Source organism: Hirundo rustica, chromosome 17 (genome assembly GCF_015227805.2).
Source record: "Hirundo rustica isolate bHirRus1 chromosome 17, bHirRus1.pri.v3, whole genome shotgun sequence".
Lineage (NCBI taxonomy): Eukaryota > Metazoa > Chordata > Aves > Passeriformes > Hirundinidae > Hirundo > Hirundo rustica.
This window is the reverse complement of record NC_053466.1, coordinates 11,604,392-11,623,306: the sequence shown is the minus strand read 5'-3', so window position 1 is coordinate 11,623,306 and position 18,915 is coordinate 11,604,392. Positions and strand designations below refer to the sequence as shown.

At 41.6% G+C, this 18,915-nt stretch overlaps 1 protein-coding gene across 2 annotated transcripts; it reads right to left on the bottom strand.

Annotated features, from left to right (window-relative positions):
• Positions 1-371: 371 nt before the first annotated feature.
• CRKL (CRK like proto-oncogene, adaptor protein) lies at positions 372-18,120 on the bottom strand. Of its 2 annotated transcripts, none has more exons than XM_040080966.2 (3): positions 17,332-18,120; positions 13,739-14,201; positions 372-5,150 (listed from the first exon to the last, which is right to left on the bottom strand). In XM_040080966.2, exons 1-3 carry the CDS (start codon positions 17,643-17,645, stop codon positions 5,016-5,018), a joined length of 912 nt encoding a protein of 303 aa, XP_039936900.1. In that variant the 5' UTR covers positions 17,646-18,120; the 3' UTR covers positions 372-5,015. The 2 variants fall into 2 exon arrangements, with proteins under 2 accessions (XP_039936900.1, XP_039936901.1); XM_040080967.2 differs by lacking the exon at positions 372-5,150 and adding an exon at positions 12,777-12,918.
• Positions 18,121-18,915: the final 795 nt, after the last annotated feature.

Genomic DNA, 18,915 nt, shown 5'->3' with positions numbered 1-18,915 from the left:
CTCTGGGTATGTCTAAAAGGGTGTTTGTCATCACACTGGTTTAGAAATAAAAGCTTTTAATTAAATCAGTGACAAACTGATGAACCCAGCTGATCCCAGCTTACACTGAAAAATGGAGACTTGTGCTGCCTTTTGTTGGACTGAAGTAATAACTGAATTACTTCAGATTTGCACTGGTGGAAGCCTGAACGCAGGTAAGACAAACCCACCTTGAGTTACTGCTTGCTTCTTGTTACCTTTTACTTTCTGCCTTTTAGCCTGAAACAGGATTATCAAACCCACTGAATGACCTATTCTTGTTAAAACACAAGTTTTTTTCCAAACCATAACTTGCCAAATGTGACTATTTGATGATAAGACACTGTGCAGAGTTGGCTATGAATGTTTATTAACATCACATGGAAATCTGTACTCCAGAGAAGACAAACACGAGGCTGTCACCATACCTACAGAGTCCAGGGAATCAATACAAGCTTTATAGGCTTCTGCTCTGCAGAAGTTGAGTGGCTGATGTTCTTCTCAAGTTTTCCTCCTACACAGGATCAGCTCAAGTATCAACACCTTGTTAATGATTTAACTGAAAAAACCCTTTAAGTTTAGTTAAGTTACTATTGATCTGGATTGACCAAAAAAGCAGAAGATGACCAGGATGTGGGTTCTGACTTCCACACACGAACAGTTCTGATGTTCTGCGCCAGCACCTCGAGGTGGGGGCCAGAGCCGCAGTCCCTGCTCTCCAGTGCCTGCACAGGTTACACCTTAGTTACTCAACCAATAATAAATGAAATTCAAACCATTGCATAAACCAGTCATTCTTACAAGCACAGTCAAGGGCATCACAGTAAACAAAGGTCATCGTTTCCAGAGATCCTTAAAAGCCTGGGCCAAAGAGCACAATAAATACAGTGGTGGAAGAGCAGAAGAGCACGGGTATGTCGGGCATCAGGGTGGAGGAGACAGTGGTAATCGGTATCACCAGAGATGCATCTTTTTCATGTGAACTCCAGAGCAGTATTGTCTGAGAAGAGGCACGAGGATGGAATAGGAGGGTATTCAGCCTGGCAACAGCATTTTCTCCTGCTTAATTCTTCCTTTGATGATGGAAAACTTCAATTGGCACACTCTGTTCACCCACAGAACAGAGCATTGTAGGGACAGAGTAAGGGCTTCAACACTCTGCTGTTATCGTCAAGGTTTCCAGACTGAAGATGACAAATAATACTGTAAGTTGAGGCAAGTTTTATTTAGACCGTTCAAACAGGGCCTTGGGGAAAAAACACAGTGGCTTCATGTTGGGACCAGTTCTATGAATTAAGTGGAGTAAGAAATTAAAAAGGCACTAATCTTAAGAAAAGACACTCTGTATATTCTAAGAATATAATTCATTTAATACTGTTAATCTTATAGCACAAAAAATAAAACAAGCTATGATCCCCAAAATAAATTTTAAAAGCTTACACTTAATATTATTGCCTGAAGATCATGGTCTTTAAATTACATATTGTGTTTAAAAGTTTACACAGTGAAGACTGTCTCAAATACAAGGCCACCTTTCCCACTGCAATAATTGTATCCTTGTCCCAAAATACACTTGAACACAAATAAGCAGAAAATGACAACTACACAGGAACGCTTTCACTGGTCCCAAAAGGCAGTCTTTTAGGCAGGTCTCACTTTCAAATGCAGGTATTGAGGAAAATGCTTGAAAACTGGACTAGAAAACAAAGGCAGCCCACTCATTCCCAGGATGTTAATACAATATAAAAAATTACAGGCACATGAAATGGCACAAAGAATGCTGTTTTTCCCTTTACAAAAATAATGCTCAGGCTCTTCAGAGCCTCAACCCAAACAGGACATTCCCTTTTGTTTATTCTTTCCCAATTTGTAAACAATCATGAATTAAATAAGCGCTTATCCAGTGATGGACACTGATTAAAACAGTTTTCATTTAAACTTTCAGACTGGTCAGAGGCTTCAATGTCTATATACACATGTACACAGCAGGAGGAAGCCAAGCCTTTCGTGACAGTTGACTACTGTGGCACCAGGTCATTACACCAGCTCCTAGTTCCAAAGCAAGGGCAACTTTAATGGTGCATAGATTGAAGCCATCATTTGTAGGCTCTCATGCTTCGTATCAAGGTTACCTTACGCGCCCAAGAACATTTACACTGATAGATTATCACTCAGATTTCAGAGGTTTCATAAAACGACAGCACAAGTGTAAGCAAGCGACAAGCGATTGAGAATCCAGAGTCCTTCAAAGAGAAACACACACTGATCCAATGCCAGTGGTCAGCAGGCTTTATATGAAAATACTTGTCTCGTAGTAAAATCGCCAAGACACGTTTTGAAGCAAGGTTACAATCAGCTTAGGCTGGTCAGTATGCTACATTGAAACCACATTTTACATACCTGAACCTCACCACTGCTACTTGGAGAAACACTGTTCATTCACGGCCTAAAACCAGGTTCACAGAAACTCAAGAATTCTCGTCTTTGCATCAGATACCACTACACACAAATTTTGCATAGTTTTGAAGGTAAAATACTTTGCTTTTCTGCAGTATTGGAACATAATTAAACCTAAAACAATGTTTGTGTTCAAAGCGTAGACCTTATTTAATGAGGGCATGAGTCAAGATGTTTATTTCAGTGAAAAAAAAAATATCAGGTTGAAAGTTCTGTTCAAGATCTCAAATCTCACAGTATTTATTTACCGCGCAAAAGAAGAATTCTACAATCAGTCTTCTGAAGAGTTGCCTGTAACTAGGTCAGGCCTGAAATAAGATTTCTCTGCAGCAGACTGAGTTTAGTGCAGTTTGTATTCAGAAGATGACTTTCAGTAGTACAATCTGTGTAGTAAATGTGCAGGTATTGTTGGGGCACAGGAAAAGCATGACCTTCTTTAGTTAAGAGAACTGCATAGCTTTTCTTTGCAAAACAAAATGTCAATGCCTATTGTCAAGAATTACAGCACCAAACACTTCAGTCAATGCTACTCTACTTCACAGTTAATTTGGTAGTAAAATGCTCTACAAGAACTTCCAGACTGTCAGCCACTTGATCAATACTACAGAAAACAGTTAATAGATGAACGGAGAGACTTCTTTAAAACCTGGCATTTTGAATGTCTGCTTGGGAATGCCATTTCTGCAGTTCTTCGGTGCCTTCCAACTCAGGATCTCATGGCACTCCCACACGAACTACTAACAACGTGCTTTTATTAGGATCAAGCAACACAAATCAACAAGAAAACATGCTGGAACTTAAGACAATGTTTATATCATTAGACATTTGTAAGATCTGATGACATTCTGCAGGTGTTTGAAGTTTCTTGTTTTGCTACAACCAAGAGCCTTCCAAAGCTGAAAAATGGGAGCTGCTGTTTTTCTGCCAGCTTCCACACTGGACATCTGCCTTAAGCAGGCTGTCTGAAAAGGGAGCTTTTGTAACTGTATCTTTGCAGACATGGCTTCTGTTAATTCAGCATTCCATCATTTTGAAAAGAGCATTCCAGTTCACCTATAACACACATTTGAAGGTGGCACAGGATTCCACCGTGCCCACGCTTTCGTATCCTGCACCCAGGCTCAGGCTGAGCGCCCGCACCACACGCACAGCGCTCACCCAGCCGCAGCCAGGAGCTCCCTGCTGGAGGACAACCACAGCAGCAGGGCTTTAGGTACACAGAGAGGGAAGGAGCTACACTAATCACAGACACCTCTGTGGCCTCCTCCAGCCCGAGCATTATCAGGGGGGAACCCAGGCAGCTGACTCCAATTAACCGTTTTCTAGAGGGTGCTGGGAGAGGGAGGGACCTGGGTCATTTATAAACCAGAGCCAATGCCTGAGGAAGGGTAAAAAAAAAAAAAGATGGCAGCATGCAGAGGACTTGGGATGCAAGCAAGGAAAAAGAATGAAGGGGAAAAAGAAGATGAAAGCAGCTCTGGAAGAGAAGCACAGCAATACAGACACCCTGGTAAAAAGGTACTGTGTTTGAAAAGGAGCTTTTGATGAGCTGGGACTGGCATAGCTAGGAGACTTTGGAGAGAGCAGGAAGACAGCAGAGAAATGGATATAAAAGGTCTTTAAATGTTTAAATAAGAGGATTTTATCAGTATTTACCAAGTTCTGTCCCACTCCTACCTCTCCTCATGGCAATCTGATCTGTCTACCAAGTAACAGCTTGATAGCAAGCACTTCTGTACTAGTAAAACTACACTTTCAACACTGCAGAAGAGCTGTATGTAGACCAGGCCAAAGTGTTTCCCCTTAAAGCTCGCTTTCTACAGTTAGTGCTTGCAAAAATCAACAGAAATGCATTAAATACATCAAAACCAAGTTACAAGTATCAACCCCTCCTAGGTTTCCTTATAAATAAATGTCTCAGCTTCAATGCAGCTCAATCAATGGTTATTTGCATTTAACACACACTGTTTCAGGAAGGTCAACAACAAGCTTAAGAGTTAACAGAAAAGAGCAGTGTCTAATACAGCTGCTTAGAATACATAAGCTCCAATTATTGTCCTTTAAAGAAACTCTCATTTTATGTACTACCTTAGGACAGGTAATTTCAAAACTAAAACTTCTTCAGTTCTAAAATTGCATTTTTGTTGTTGCTTTTTGTCGGACAGTAATGCACAAGTTGCATGTTTGATCTAAGATTAGGGCTCTTCCTACTGAGCAAACCAGAAAAAGTCCACAGAAGTCTCAACAGGAAAGGCTTTTTCTCATACCTCTCTGCTATATTCTGGTTCAGTCTTCTCCAACTTAAGGCCCAATAAAGTTTTAGAAGTGAAACTAAATTCTGGATGACGAAACTATGGCCTGAAGGTCAGGCACTGACTTCAGTTGTATGTACTCCAAATGTATATTAAAAGAACTGTCAAACTGCAGCAAGCTGGAAAATGGGCAAGGCTAGCAATGTGCCATTAAGTCATCATCCCACCTCAAACAATGCTAACGATAGCCAGGAAAATGAAGCAGCAGTGTAAATCGGGCAGAGGGAGTCATTCGCTCTCTTCTGCGGTTTGAGGGTCAAATAATTTGACATGTGTGAAAGGGAAGAGCCCTTTTCGACCGTTGACTTCTCCTTCCCACTGACCGTTTATATTCATCCTCGTAACCTTCACAATGTCTCCAACCTGCAGATTAGGAACAAAAAAACACCTTATCACAGATGGGATTCTCACCTGATACAAATCAAATGAAGAACACCACAAACAAGCCCATCATAGGGAAAGAAATCTTGCCCACATCGCAGAAGGTTCAATTGAAAAGTTACTTTTACTGAACTACAATACCAACACTTTATTGCTAAACATGATAGTGTTGTCTGTGCTCTGAGACTCTTAATTACAAGTATATTTATAAAGATTACTGAATTACACCTCTTTTTATAGGAGAGCTTACATCTTCATGCAGCAGTATCTTCAGCTTAGACATAAATTCACATCAGTAAAGCTACCCTCAGTGATGAGTCACAACATCCTTTCAAAAGAGGACAGTACTGGGACTGGTTTTAGCAGCAGCTGACGAAAAAGAAATGTAGTTTTTCAAAGAGATTCCTAAGGCAAAGAAACCATTATTTGAACCTCTAATTCTGATGACCACAGTCTAAGAACCTTTTGTAATTTCTAAAACACTGGTATACTTCCAAAATGGGGAAATGCAATTTCAAACTTTTTTTTTTTTTTTTTTTTTAGTAGTAGATGCAGATTCTAGCTTTATTTGTGGTTTTCACATCTACTTCCTGTCAAAGCATTTGAAGCAGGATTGATGACATGTCAGGCCTTTCCTATCATAACTGTTCTCTTCCTATCTGGCAGTGAAAAATGAGAGAAGTCTAAATTACGATCAAGCGAGAAACAACAGTCCAAATGATGATAAATTATACTCTTACTGTTCAACACCTGTATTTAATCTGGATTAGGACAATTTACAAAGTGAAATATCCAAACTGACAAGACTCATCTAAGACAAGCTAAATACTCATTGTCCCTGAGATGCTTCTGGAGAGCTGAACACGTGGTCTGTTATAGCAGCTCTCTAACTCTCCCCCTCCCTTCCTGTTTACTTATTTGACTCTATGTGGTAACTACAGTAAATATTAGAAAAGTGACATTAGCAGCTAAAAACTAATTTCACAAAAAGCAGAACCAGCCTATGACCAATGCCCAACAGTTCGCAAGTTTCTTTCCCAAACTAGGTCCAAGCTCTTAGTAACTGAGTCTCAGTTATCAAACTGCTGCTGTGAAATTCAAAGGAAACTAGCTTTAATCTTATTTAAGGAAAAAATAGACACTCATACAGTATGTAAAGCAATTGTCTACATTTTCTAAATAGTATTAAAATTCAGGCCAGATGCAGATAGGGCCTTGAATTTTTCAGGTGTGACCTGTATACTTTATGTTAAAGAAAAACAGAGTTTTTCTGAGTTTACAAAATAATGTGCATGTCACTAGATGATCTGAAGCCCAGTTACCATTACTGTAACAGATATTTTTGAAAATCATGCAGAAGCAAGAACCCTTAAAAGTGGAATTTAGGATACTATAATGAACTCAGTAACAGTTAGTCACTCAGTGTTATGTCTCTTAAAATAAAATTGGTTGAACTTTGAAACTATTCTCAGAAATTTAAGCCTTATGTGTTGTTCTGCCTTTCCTACTTTTTCTCCATTACTTTGGTTGTCTGTGTCCTGTGTGCCCCCTGTATTTGAGACTGTTTCACTTGAAACAATTGAAATCATGTGCTTTTGAGAGAGAAGAAATCCCTTTGAATTCCCTTAAGTTCTTAGGATGTAACTGAGGCCATGTTACTTTCTTAAATGGACATTTTTATAAATGCTGTTCCTAAGCTCAAACATGAAGCCAGCATAGAGAATGAAGCAGTTAAACACTGCATGTACACACAGCATTCACCCGACTGCTTTTCCTCTCTCCAGGGCCTGCTGCAGCATGCTCTAATTGTATATTTGCTGAAAAGCACAATTTGTCAGACTTCTCACTCAAGAAAGCTTTAAATAGTAACAAGATGACCTAAACAGGAACCTAGCAAATGTCTCTTTAGGAAAAGGCTGATAACATCTATAAATACTCAGTGTTACATTGCTACATTTAAATAACTCTCGAAGACAGATCTAAGTTCCAAATTCTAGACCCAGCCTGAGGAAGATGCAGCCAAAATCACAACAGTTTAAAGCTAATGAGTTGCATTTTCACTACACCACAAACCAAACCCATTCTCAAACCCTTTAATCTTAAAAAGAGTTTTTTGAATCAGAAACATGGACCTGCATTTTCTGAGAGTCTGACAATGTAATTCTGTTCATGTGCTGTAGAGATCAATCCATTATTCACTCTGAAGCTCTAGAACAGATATTCTTCAACTTGGTTCTGAAAGACTGCACAAAGTGAATAGGTTTGGAAATCCGGCTTCAGCGTGAGAAGAATATTTAAAATATGTCTCCTATTGCATTGCAACAAACTACCCTGCAGATTAATGATGTAAAATGTCCTTTATGCTGCTGGGTGGGCAAAGCATCTGCCCACCACACCAGCATCTACTACTGAAGAGAGCTGGCTGACAGAAGCTACTAAAACACACTCCCATATGCTGAGAACCACTGGAATAGTAAAATAATTTGCAATAACTTTCTAATATTTTTGAGAGAGTTTTTCTAAAAATGAAAGCTGCTACATATCCTCTTGTGCTATATTATTTTGAAAAAGTGGTTTCCCTGAGAAGACTAAATTAAACAGCATGCTGAAATAAGATTTTTGGTGCAGGAACCTTGCTTTCATGCTAGACTAACTCATGGAACTTACCTTAAAGACTTTAATTTCAAAAATGTATAGAAAAATCTGGTCAACTAGTCACTCTATGTGTTTTTCCCCCAAGTAAAAGCATTATTTCATAAATGCCTTTTAAAGCATCTATAACATGGTCAGCTGAGGTGCAATCTCCCACTAAAATTATTTAACACACTATTTTTTTCAGAGAATGTTTTAAGCCGGTCAGAAGAATTGTCTTATGATTAGGCACAGGACAGAGTCAGGAGACCTGGTTCTATTCTCATCTCTGCCACAAACTTCCTGTATGACTCTGGACAGCTAATAGCCCTTATCTATAGATGAGGAGAACACTTCCTCGGACTCAGCATCTCTCAGAAAAGTTAATTCAGCTGTGAAGCACACCAGCATTGCTGGAATGAAGCATCACTGCTGAAATGAGTAATACTTCTGAAATGCAGCCATTTGGTTACACCCTAACGATAAAAATCAAAATGTATTTTAGATAGCATCTTTCATTATGTCCTTGTTAGAGCATGAATTCAAAGCCCTGGGGGAACACAAGCTGTGGAACATGCCAGTCAGAAAGGTTACTTCATTCACTCCAGACTCTTCCATACCTGTCTTCCATTTGAAGCTGATTCATACTCTGCAAAAGGTTTCCTGCAAGCCATTTCAGTCAACCAATTCAATGAGTTTTACAGATACTCCAACAATTGTATGTTAATAGTTCTATGGCTGACAAAGTTCTGGAATACAAGTATAACTAGATAAAAATGCATTAAAATTCTAAATCATCATTTTAGCCCACTGGGTCAGTGCTATAGAAAACACTGCTCTCTGGAATCCACAGGGTGTTGAATCTCAGTCATTATCCTAATTAGTGTCACAGCTCACCTTCTTTGGTAACATTAACATTAATACCAAAACAGTTGTTCAGGCCAGCTGCCTGTCTGGAGAAGGACAGACAAGGTCCAGCGCTGAGAAAATACCTGATAGCCACTGTCCCCAAAGTGAGGAGCTACACAAGAGAGGCACGGTTCAGCCACTCTGCAAACAGGACAAAAGGACACTGAAGGAGCTGGTGCTGCATGCATTGGAAGATGCAAGAAAGCACCAGGCTAAAAGCACAGCTTAATTATCCTTCACTTCTGATGTTCTGGGCCAGAACACAGATGATGCCCAAACCACAGAATCAAACAGCTCAGAGGAAAAGCTTCATCCATTCTTGAGGCATGAAAGGAGGTTCAAGGGCAACAGAGAAATGTGGAAGTGCTAGACTCAATTAATCTCGCCTCACCTAGGAACAGATTAAAACAAACAACTTTGCACTTCACCAAGAGCCAGGAAAATTGTCAGAGTAGGGGTTGCAGCACCAAAAAAGAGCTGCTTTTCATTGCATGGTGGTAGCCTGTCTCTTTCAGATTAAGGCACTGTTGTGACTGTATGGAATTTGGAGAGTTCACTTTCAGTTCAACAGTTATAGCAACTAAAGATCCCTCATCAACAATTTTCACTACAAAAATATAGGATCAATACTTTGCTTAAATCCAGACTGCGGGTTAGATGCATTTTAATGTTTAACACGGCAAGGCTACGTTTCCTTGGCTTAAGCAAAACACAATGCTTGTTGTCTACTGAAAAAAGTAGCCTAATTTCCTAATTAAGAAAGTTCTACTTCTAGCACATTTTGGCCTACTTGTCTCAACTTTCCTTTGAAGAGGGAAAAAGTTAACTGTAACCTAATTGTAACAAGCTCAAGAGAAATACTGTAAGTCAGTTATATAATGATGGTGGATGGATATTTATTTCACCAAAACATTTCTGTGACAGGTTTAACTCTGTACTAGCAAACATACACGTGTATGATTGCTACATCACAAAAAGGTAAACTACTTAACACTATAATGCTGGCAGAAGTCTCTAAATAGCCAACACTAGTATAAAAACTTCCTAAAATATAGTGCAACTCTTGTTTAAAAAGAGAAAAATAAATCTTTGATTCCATAACACTGTCAAGTTAAGTCTGGAGACTAACTCTAGAATCACTCCTGCCTTCAAAATTAACTATGACAGTGATTAGAGCACTGGTGATATATTTAAGAATCATTTTTTAAACACAACAGATATAAATCTGGTGGCTGCTGCTGGTCTCCTGTTGTCTGGTTCTTTACCCTATTTCATTCCATTTTATAAGTGAATACAGAATTTGTTGCTCATGTCCTGGTTAGTCAGTTTGAAACAAAGCTTCACTAGCACGCTAATTGCTAATTGCACACTGTGTTGCTAACAGACTGGCTGTAGATTTACTACAAGTTTTTAAAGGCTGGGAAACTTTCAGGTAGATTTTTGACACTGTTACTGTGATACAGAGCAGCAAGAGTGTCTGCTCTTATCAAATCCATCACCTTCCTAAAGCGTAAGTCCTTTGAACGGGGGATTGCCCTCCTAGCTTTCCCCCAGCAGGACTGAAGAATAGCAATGCATAGTCCTGTGGTGCAGAGTTTTGTCCCAGTAAGCACAGGACACTGTAACCCTGTCCTTCATCCCCCTTCCTCTACAGCCCCAAAGGAAGGAAATAGCTTCTTGGCTAGAAGTACACAAGTAAAGAAACAGACCTGGCTCCTCGGCCGTTGAGCTTTTCGGTTACGGGTTGGCTTTGGCGGTTTTTATTTCTATTTTGTAGCTTGCTTGTTTAGTGGTTTGGGGTTTTTTAATGCAGTATCCATAAAATTCTACACGTATTAGTAATGAAGTTAGTTGTGGTGAGAAGATACAGACTTCAGTCTGTTCATTAAAAACATTAAATCTGAACTACCAAAGTAACTCAACAGACAAGAGCATATGTAAATCTTAGATATACATGTAATTTATTGCAGGCTTTCCCAACTGTTCCCTGGTGCAGGGAGATGCACAAAATTACATGTACCAGAAGCTGTAAGCTTTGAGATAGTGTCTATACTTACAACTACCCTTTCAGCCTATAAACAGATTATAAATTAATTTTTTTATTTTAGGGAATAAAAGTGGAGTATATAACACAATAGGATCGAGTCAACACTTATGCATTAGTAACTTCAAAAACACCAATATTGTTACCCAGAGAGGTTGTGACCTCCCCATCCCTGGAATTGTCCAAGGCCACGTTGGCTGGGGCTTGGAGCAACCTGGAGTAGTAGGTGTCTCTGCCCATGGCAGGGGGTAGAATGAAATGAGCTCTAAGGTCCCTTCCAACCCAAACCACTCTGTGATTCTGTATAATGCTAAATAAACTTAGTCCAGCAAATATAAATGCCCTATTGACTAGTATCCTACAGAAATAAAATTGTAGTTGCTCTTAAATTGTCACACTTTTAAATTCACCAGCTGAACCCTTCATCTTTATCCAACCTATCAGATCTTAGTTCAGATTTTATGTAGAATAGTCACTTGGTCACTTACATTTTTCATATAAGAAATAAAAAAAAAAACAACAACAACAAAAAAACCCTTTCTTATAAAATAAACTTCTCTGTAACAGGCTATAAATTTTTACCTTTCCTTAAAGAAAAATTCTGTCAGCTTCTGTAAACAATAGTGTACAGTGGAAACACTGGGCTTGCAGGCAGGGAGCTTGTCCCATTTTCAAGCTGAACCAAGAAGAATGACATCGCTCCACTTAAAAGGAAGTTGAGCAGATTACTATGCCATGGCTTTATTTACTCCAGATGCTATTCTCTTCCTTTTAAGTCTCGTCTGTGTGCTGACCACACAAGGCTACAGGCACCAAACAGATATTTTGCTTTCATATTGCTTTATCAGTTTAAATGAGATTGCACAATCAGCAATCATGTAATTACACTCACAAGGTGTTTTACCTGTACAAGCTGAATTGCCACTGAGGGTACTCCTATACTGAGGTGGAGAACTGTCAAATACTGTTACGAAAGACCACCATTAACTTTCTTCCCCAGAATAGTCCCATAACCTGTTTTTTGTCTAGCACTACTTTCAGTGGTCTTACAAAACAGAAGTTTCAAATGGTTCAGTTTATTTAGTAAAGCCCTCGCAAGGCTGGGATTAAATATTTTATCAGGGTCCTGCAGGTGTTTGTCAAACTAAAGGAAAATCATTAAAAGAAGCTGGATATTTTTTTTTTCTTTAAGAATAGCCCCAATGAAGTTGCTACAGTTCCCTATGCATGGATAGAAGCTGCAATCACTGATTTCAATGAAAATGTAGAGCAGCTCGCAGCATTCTGCTTCTGAAGCTTCCTGAGAAGCCACAGTGTAGATGAGGTACACTTGCAAAGTAAACAGACTGCATGGGAAGACAAAATACGCCAGTGTTGAGAGACACAAAAACATGAGGCAGTAAGTGGTTAGAGGATGAGAAGAATCTCTCAAACAAAACCTCAGTAATTTGAAGGTTCAAACCAAGTCAAACCTATTTGTTGGCCAGAGAATTAATCCCACTGGTATCCTACAGTAGCTAAACTGATGGGGTTAACTAGGTCACTTAAGGGGCAAGTCAGAAAAGTCTGTATATAAGGACCAACCTTCCAAGTCATTCTGCTACCCTGAAGCAGTGCAAGCTCCCTGAAGTAATTCCATGACACATTGAGAACATAACAAAATCAATTGCTTGCCTTGCTTTGCTTTCAGAAGCATGAGTAGTTTTGGCAGGAATCTTCTGTACAATGCAGTTGGCAGTGAATTTACACTTTGTTCTATGATAATTTTCATACACTGTTCACAAATAACTGCTAGATTTCACAGTGATTCATATTTAACTTTTAACCCCAAAAGAGTAACCACCTGTAGACGTCTTACAAATACAGGAGTAAAACAATTAGGGTGAGCACTCTGAATAATGGGAATTCACAAATATAACCTTCCAAATTTCAGTCAAAAGTATCAGCCATAGGTAACAGATTTAAATTGCAAAGTAACTGAGCAAAAACAACAGGAAATGTTCAAAAGTATTTCAAAAACCTTTATTATTTTACTTGCTAAGATGTTGTTGCTTCCTATGTTTGTTTGCTTGCGTTTGTTCCTGGAAGTATTGCAGCACGCTCATATTTCATTTTTTCCAGGTGAGACATTTTTTGAATTACAGGTTAACTGGGCTTCAGTATCATCTAAATGTAAAAATAACCATCTTAGTCTTCTGGATGTAGCTTTGAAAAACTTCTTCCAATCAATCATTTATTCCAGTTAAACCAGAAGTATCATAAGAATTCTTTACTATTTACAGAATAACACTCTAAAGTTTTATAAGGTATCTCTAATAAAAACAAAACTAAAAATGCAATAGCAAGCACAGAACTTGCAGCAGTTTAGAAGTCACAGTACACTCCTCACCCTCAGTTTAGGTGTTAAGGTTTCTCAAATTCCACTTTTGAAAACCAAAGTAAAAGGGACTAGAGTATTTCTGATATATTCTGCCCAGATTTCAGCTCTCAGCACAAGATCTTCAAAGTGCATCTCACAGCTGAGGATTAGAAACACTAAGTCTATCAGCCAGCAATCTTTACCTTTCTCTGGAGGATGCCACTGTCAGTTCTTAGCCTGGAACTCTACAATGATTAATGAAACATCTCTTTCCTGGCCCAAGATTAGGTGAAGGAGCAAAGCCACCCTCTCATTACACTTCTTCAGCATGTACTCTGCTACCCTTGTAACATTTGCACAGTCAAACCAGCAAGAAGGGAGGGAAAATATGGGTCCTAAAGTCTATACTAGGAAATAGAAAGAAAATACTAGGTCACTTTCCTCAAAGGAAGTGGTCTAGATGAAGCAATTCTTGTGGATGTTTCTTCAGAATGTAACCTAACTTCTCAGCCCCTTGACATAAATAAGCAAACTCCACGTGAAGTCATCCACACCAGCTTCATAACAACTTTTAGTTTCTTCTTTCACAAGACAATTGAAAACTCTGAGACTGGAGGAAAAACTTACCTCTAATGCCAGCGCAGTCTTGTCATAAGCACAGGGTACTCTCTTTTGGATAGCTTTGGCATAGACTGGTCCATTCTGTGTGGATGGCAGAGGATTGATCACCGCTCCAGGTGTGCTGGATACTGAGGGAAGGGGAGTTGCAGTTTGAGGCTGAGCATAAGCGTGGGCAGGTTCTGGAATACCGTAACTGTTGGAATTCCTGTTTCCATGCTTCCCAACAGAAGCTTTGACTACCTTTTCTATGTAAGGAACAGGAATCATCCCAATCCGACCTTCCTTGTTTCTGGCACTCCACCACTGTTCTTCTGGCTTCTCTACAATTACCAGTATCTCGCCCTTTTTAAATGGAAGATCCTCGGCATCGTTGCCAGGAAAGTCATAGAGAGTCCGAACATATTCCGCATTTTCTTCTGCAGCGGACATGGCAGCGGCAGATCCAGATCCCATTGGTGGACTTGGATACCTGAAGATTTGGTAAAAGTAATAGCTATTGGTTTGTATTTCCAGTAACAGGTTTGCAGTAGGAGCATCAGTTAGAGAAAAGTTACTTACTTGGATTTGTAACAAAAGTATTGGCTTGGTAGCACTGTGAGGCATTTAAAGAGTAACTCACACTCTCAGCTAATTATTTAAATACCCAAAGTAGCTTCCCCAGAAACCCAAACAAATCTATCATGGCATGCAGAAAATGGGGAGAAATAATGCAAAATTTTCATCCACCTGCTCTGGATTGTTGTGAAGATCTTAGAGTCAAATTAATTCTATAGCTTAAGTTATGAGAGTAATGATACAGAAAACCAAATTAAGACTGTTTGGGTGATTGAGGTGGAAAGGCAATACATAAAAATGTAGCTGTGAATCTCTCCAAGAGTTCCCCACCACCTTCAATGTTGTTTTTAACTTCAGCATCCAATTCTATAGAATTTGGTAAGTAAATGCTAGACTTGAAGAACCATAGAGGAAAAAGGGAACAAAAGTAAGATGATATGACAATTTCATGAAGACAATATGAAATACTTGCATCCACTGATAAGAAGGAACTAAGGAAAAAAAAAAAAAGCTAGCCTTCTAGAAATATTCCTTTGCCTGTTAACTGTATTATCTTTATTTACAATTTATAATTGTTTATTACTATGTCCATCATTTCACAAATACAGTCACTTTGTTGTCTGTGATAATACATAAGATTGTCCATCAAATGAGAATGCTTTCACTATTTTCATCATAAATGTTACACATTTTATTCAAAGCAGCTGTCAAAAACTCTTAATGGATATATAGGCCACAGCAGATACTTATTATCTAAGCTATGATAGCAAGAATGCATGTCATTAGCCTACTTCACTTTTCTTCTGCTACTTGCAAAATACCATGGAAGTCAAATCCATGTGATTTTTGCAAGATATGCCAGAACCCCAAAGAGAAAGCTATTCCATCTTTCAGACACCCTGCTGCAGCCAAAGCAGGGGGACAGAGGGAACCCTTCAGGGAGCAATTTCTCTGCATAAGCAAGAGCTCAGGAACATCAGCAAGGATGGTCAGAGCTCACTACTAGAGACACAAAACAAACAGAAAGTTTAAAATGTTCCATTTACAACTGTTTTAAAAGTTTAAGATGCCATCTCTGCTCCAAGATCTAGAAGTACTGTAGGGCTCTATATAGAAACCACCTTTCAGGCTGTACCTTATGAAATTAAAAGAATGAACATATTTTGAAAGTACAATCATCTGAGAGCAATGTGCCCAGAAAAATGCCAGAGAAATCAGAATTAGCATAACAGTTCTGAAACACCTACCTGGCCACCTCTATTCTAAATCTAGTCCATTAACTAAAAATAAAACCCCCAAATTCTGGGAATGCTACCTTTCATCCTCCCTCTTGCAGCACAAAGACATGTCCTTTGCACAGAATTTAAAACCATCAACCACATCATTGATTTTTCTAAGAGTTTTAACAAAAACCATGGTAAGTAAAAATACCTAGTCGATCCCATTTGTAGCTCTAAAAAAACCCTGTCAATTCACAGCAGGTTAGGTCCCATCTGTCTCTGTGCTGAGAGAACAATATGCAACCAAAACCTTGAAAATAAGGTGGTACTAAAATGTTCACAGAACATTTCACACAGGACTCCTAACAAATGCCTAGTGTGGAAGCGCAATCACCTCTAAGTTCTCGAGTGTTTTGAGCAAGCCAAGTCAGTCATGGCCATAAATGATTAAAAAACATTTGCATCCAGAAAGGTTCAAGAGTATCCAGGCTGGAGAATAGAGATAAGCATGAAGATTGCTTCAGCATAAGACTTTTTTCTTCCCAGCTCTCCACAAGTTTAAGCATGCACATAACTGGGCAACTCCATTTAAGCATTCCTGCAATAATGAAAATGAATTTTTGTTCATCTACCCATCTCTCTAGCCACAACCACTACTCAAAAGGCTGCCAGCAGCTTGAAGAGTTCCTGAAGGTTGAGCTTCATCACTTGACAGCTTTTCAGAATGACTTTTGAACACTTGAGTTTTTCAACTTGACAAGCTATTGTCAATCTTTGACAAGTGACTGACTGTCATTAAGTACTGGTCTATGCTAAGGCTCAGTTGTGATTATAAACCTCAAAGATATTCTTCCCTCCTAAGAACTTGCTAATCTGCAAAACATAGTAAGATATTAAAATGCAGAATTCAGATGTGAACCAACCTGGAATTATTTTTCTAATATGTCACTGCTTTTATTTAATTTAATTTCATTCTATCCAGGAAGCCCAAAAATTTAACAAAAATTACTGAGAAAGGCTTTATTAATTAAAAGTAAGGATTGTGTTCTAGGGTTCTTCATAAACAGTTTACTGATGCATCTTGCAGGTATGTCCCATGCTGGGACCAGGACAAAGAAGGACTCATAGCCAAGTCACATTTTCCCATCCTCCTAGAACAGCATTTCTCAGTGAAGTATATTGTTTACGAAGATATAGATGAACCGTGCCATAAGCAAACTGTGAGAAATAAGTGGTTTACATTTTTTTGGCGCAGAAATGCCACTCTAGAAGTTTGGGAAATGCTGCCCTAGAATGTAGTAATGCTGACTTAACAGGCTGAAGCAGTCTAATCACATAAAAGCCCGTTCTGTTGTAATCAGTGTGGGTGCAGGGATAGACAGCAAACTAAACTCAGAGGCTGTACTCCAAGCACGGAGAAGACTGGTGAACCAGCTTCTCAAGCATCCTTGGAACTGAGAGACAATACCAGAAGAAAAGGGTAACACAAAAAGGGCGACGTGCGACCCCACCCTCCCCTCTTTCAAGGCAATTATAGCCCATGGTAGCGGTACATGGCACCTTTACACACAACGTCAGCACAGGGACCGTGGACAATTTGACTGAAAGAGCAACACTTTTACTTGTCAGAGAGATCCAGAGCCTAGTTTAAGAAGGCCTAGCGTTAGAAAAGAATGTTTCCTTAGTATTTATTCATAGCATCTTCATGCATTGCCAGGCTCCCGGAGCTACTGGGCTGGACTGTGACACCTTTACAGGTGTCACCTCCCCGCGCCACTCGGGGCAAAGGTGGCGGTGGGTGTGGCGGGGGCGGGGGACACTCACCTGGGCGCGGGCTCGATGAGAGTTGTGGTGTCCAGGTAGTGGATCTTGTAGAACTCCAGCAGAGCGGGCAGGTGCTCGAACTCCTGATCGCCGATCTTAAAGCGGCGGTTGGGCAGGGAGTTGATGATATAGTGGGAAACGCGGGAGTTCTCGGACACCGAGAGGACGTAGTCGCCCGGGCAGGTGGACGAGTCCCGCACCAAGAACATGCCGTGCCGCTGCCCCTGCAGCCGCGTCTGCGCCTCCGCCCGGGACACCGGGCCCACGTACCAGCTGGAGCGGTCCGACGAATCGAAACGAGCGGCGGAGGACATGGCTCCGGGCGGGGAAGGGGAAGGAAAGGGAGGAAGGAAGGTGAGGAGCCCGAAGGCCCAGGCGGAGGAAGAGACCCGGAGAAGAGGAGGCCTGGGCACAGAGGCCTGGGAGGCGGAGAGGGCTGGGGGCGAGGGGGAAGCGGCTCGTGCCGCTTTTCTTCTAGGAGAAAGGAAACTCAGGGAAAGGGGGATAAGGGATAAGGAAGCTCCGCGCCGCTGGAGACGAAGGGCCGAGCAGCGGCTGGGGTGGGGCTGGCCAGACGCGGCGCGCAGGGCCCCCGAGTCTCCCTCAGCGGCGGGGTGTGCAGGGCATCCTTCCCGCCTCTCTCAGGCCTGCGGCGGGCCCGGCCAGGCGGGTGATGAAGAGCAGCCGCGGCTGACACGGACAGGCTGCCCGAGAAAGCGGCGAGCGGAGCCGGCTCGGGGCGGGACGGGGGAGGCAGAAGCGCCGGGCACCGCGTCCTCCCGCGGGTTCCTCCCCTCGCTAGCCAAGCTCCAAAATGGCGGCCGCGCCGCGCCGCGCGAACGCTCCGAGACACCGCCCCGCGCACGCGCCATGGCGGCGGCGGCAGCGCGGGGCCGCGCCCGCCTCAGGGGCCGGGAGGAGGCCGGCGGTGGGGATGGGTGGGAGTGTTCGCGCTCCGGTGTCCCGGTGCTCCGTCCTGGCGCCCAGGGGAGCGGGAGAGCCGCCCCTTCCCCATTTCTCCGCGAGAGTTACTCAAGCCGTCCCCGGTGCACCCCCGGTCGGTGCGGTGAGTGAGGCGGGGGTGACCCCGCGCCTGCCGCATCCCCTCACGGGGCAGGGCTACCTCGCTGCTGCAGGCGCGCTGTGACGCGGGTCACCCCCAGAAACAACCCAGCCCGTGGCCTTAAGGTATCTGAAGGGGACCCTCCATCTTCTCCCTAACCCTCTCGGCACGTTCTCCCTCCTCGATGCTGCCCAGGCTTTGCCCCCCCGGTGCCCCGGGACTGCCTCGGGCTGCTCTCACTACTCCGGGATCTGAAGAGTGCCAGCACCCTGACCCCAGGCGCTTTGCAGACACACACCACCTCCCATGAGGTTTTGCTGTTTTTTACTAGATAATTAATTTTCTTTTAAGGAACAAAACGGCCCGCTGCGATAATCATCTCTGATCTCGAGATAACTTCCTACGTGCTCTAAGGGGCCGTTTCCTGCCTCTTCATAGCCTTGTTCCCAGATAACGGGGTCAAAGCCCTGTCTGGCCCGGGCGGGAGGGAAGATGGTGTCGCAGCTGCTGAAGAGGAAGGA